Below are 948 nucleotides of genomic sequence, written 5' to 3' on the forward strand. Positions count from 1 at the left end.
CATGGATTCGGAGGTCCACGGAGAGTCATGGGGATGCTCCTCTGTTCTTGAAGCTCCTACTTCAGAAGATAACAAACTTTAAGGGCGACGGAAGAGACAGTAGCCCCCAGTTAGCAGCGAGTTGATTTCTGCCCCCACCCCGTGTCTCTTACTGCCACCCCTGTCCTTACTCATTCCAGATCCTTCCCTCTAGGACGTACAGATCTGAGGTCAGAGTCGGCAGCAGCATAGGCCCTGGTCCTCTCCTGTCCTTGACGTCCTCTTGGCACCGATGTCACTCCCAGTGTTGTGGTTGGGTAAGTGGCACGGGAGGCAGGGTGGAAGGTACCCGAGGAAGCCAAGAATGGGCTGTGAGGGGTGCCAGTAGGGGCGGAAGATGGGCAAGGCCTGCGGTAAGGTAAAATGGTGAGGACCTAAAGACTTAGGTACTTGATAAATAATCAGTAATAGACAAGTTCCAGGCGTGCATTCTGCGACTGGCGTTGTGACCCACCATGCGTCCCGTTCCATCTACCCAACAGCCACCTCAGGAATTATTATTCAGATTTCACAGACGGGAAAACAAGCTTTGGGAGATTAAGCACCTTGCCCAAAGCCACTTGAAATTCTGCTAGGGGCGTATCCGACTCTTCTGCCTCCTGGTTCCATTTTAATGCTACGCCCCTGCCACTCTAAAACCTAAACCATAAATGTATCCACATCTGCTCCCTCGACATCCTGTGCGGGCGGTGTCGTTAAGTAACATCTTAGGAAACAAACAGCATGGAGGCCCAGAACCACGTGTGATGAGATCCACGGATGAGATGTCGTGGAGTACCAGACCTTACGTGTGGAAAGCTGAGGGCCAGGCCAGATGCCGTTACTCCTTTCTCCATCACATGAGACAGGACCCTTAATCTCTCTGAACCTCAGTTTCCCCATCTATCTAGGAGAGTAGTAATAAAACCA

At 51.7% G+C, this 948-nt stretch overlaps 1 protein-coding gene across 1 annotated transcript in view; it reads left to right on the plus strand.

Moving 5' to 3' along the window:
* Positions 1-376: 376 nt before the first annotated feature.
* The window catches only part of LOC105310656 (SIGLEC family-like protein 1), a gene marked incomplete at its 3' end in the record, with an annotated part of 2732 nt that continues 2160 nt past the window's right edge, over positions 377-948 (plus strand). The window contains exon 1 of the mRNA XM_011386800.1: positions 377-392. Coding sequence (XP_011385102.1) covers positions 377-392 — 16 coding nt within the window. The remainder of the gene's footprint in view (positions 393-948) is intronic.

Source organism: Pteropus vampyrus, unplaced genomic scaffold (genome assembly GCF_000151845.1).
Source record: "Pteropus vampyrus isolate Shadow unplaced genomic scaffold, Pvam_2.0 Scaffold8370, whole genome shotgun sequence".
NCBI classification, from domain to species: domain Eukaryota; kingdom Metazoa; phylum Chordata; class Mammalia; order Chiroptera; family Pteropodidae; genus Pteropus; species Pteropus vampyrus.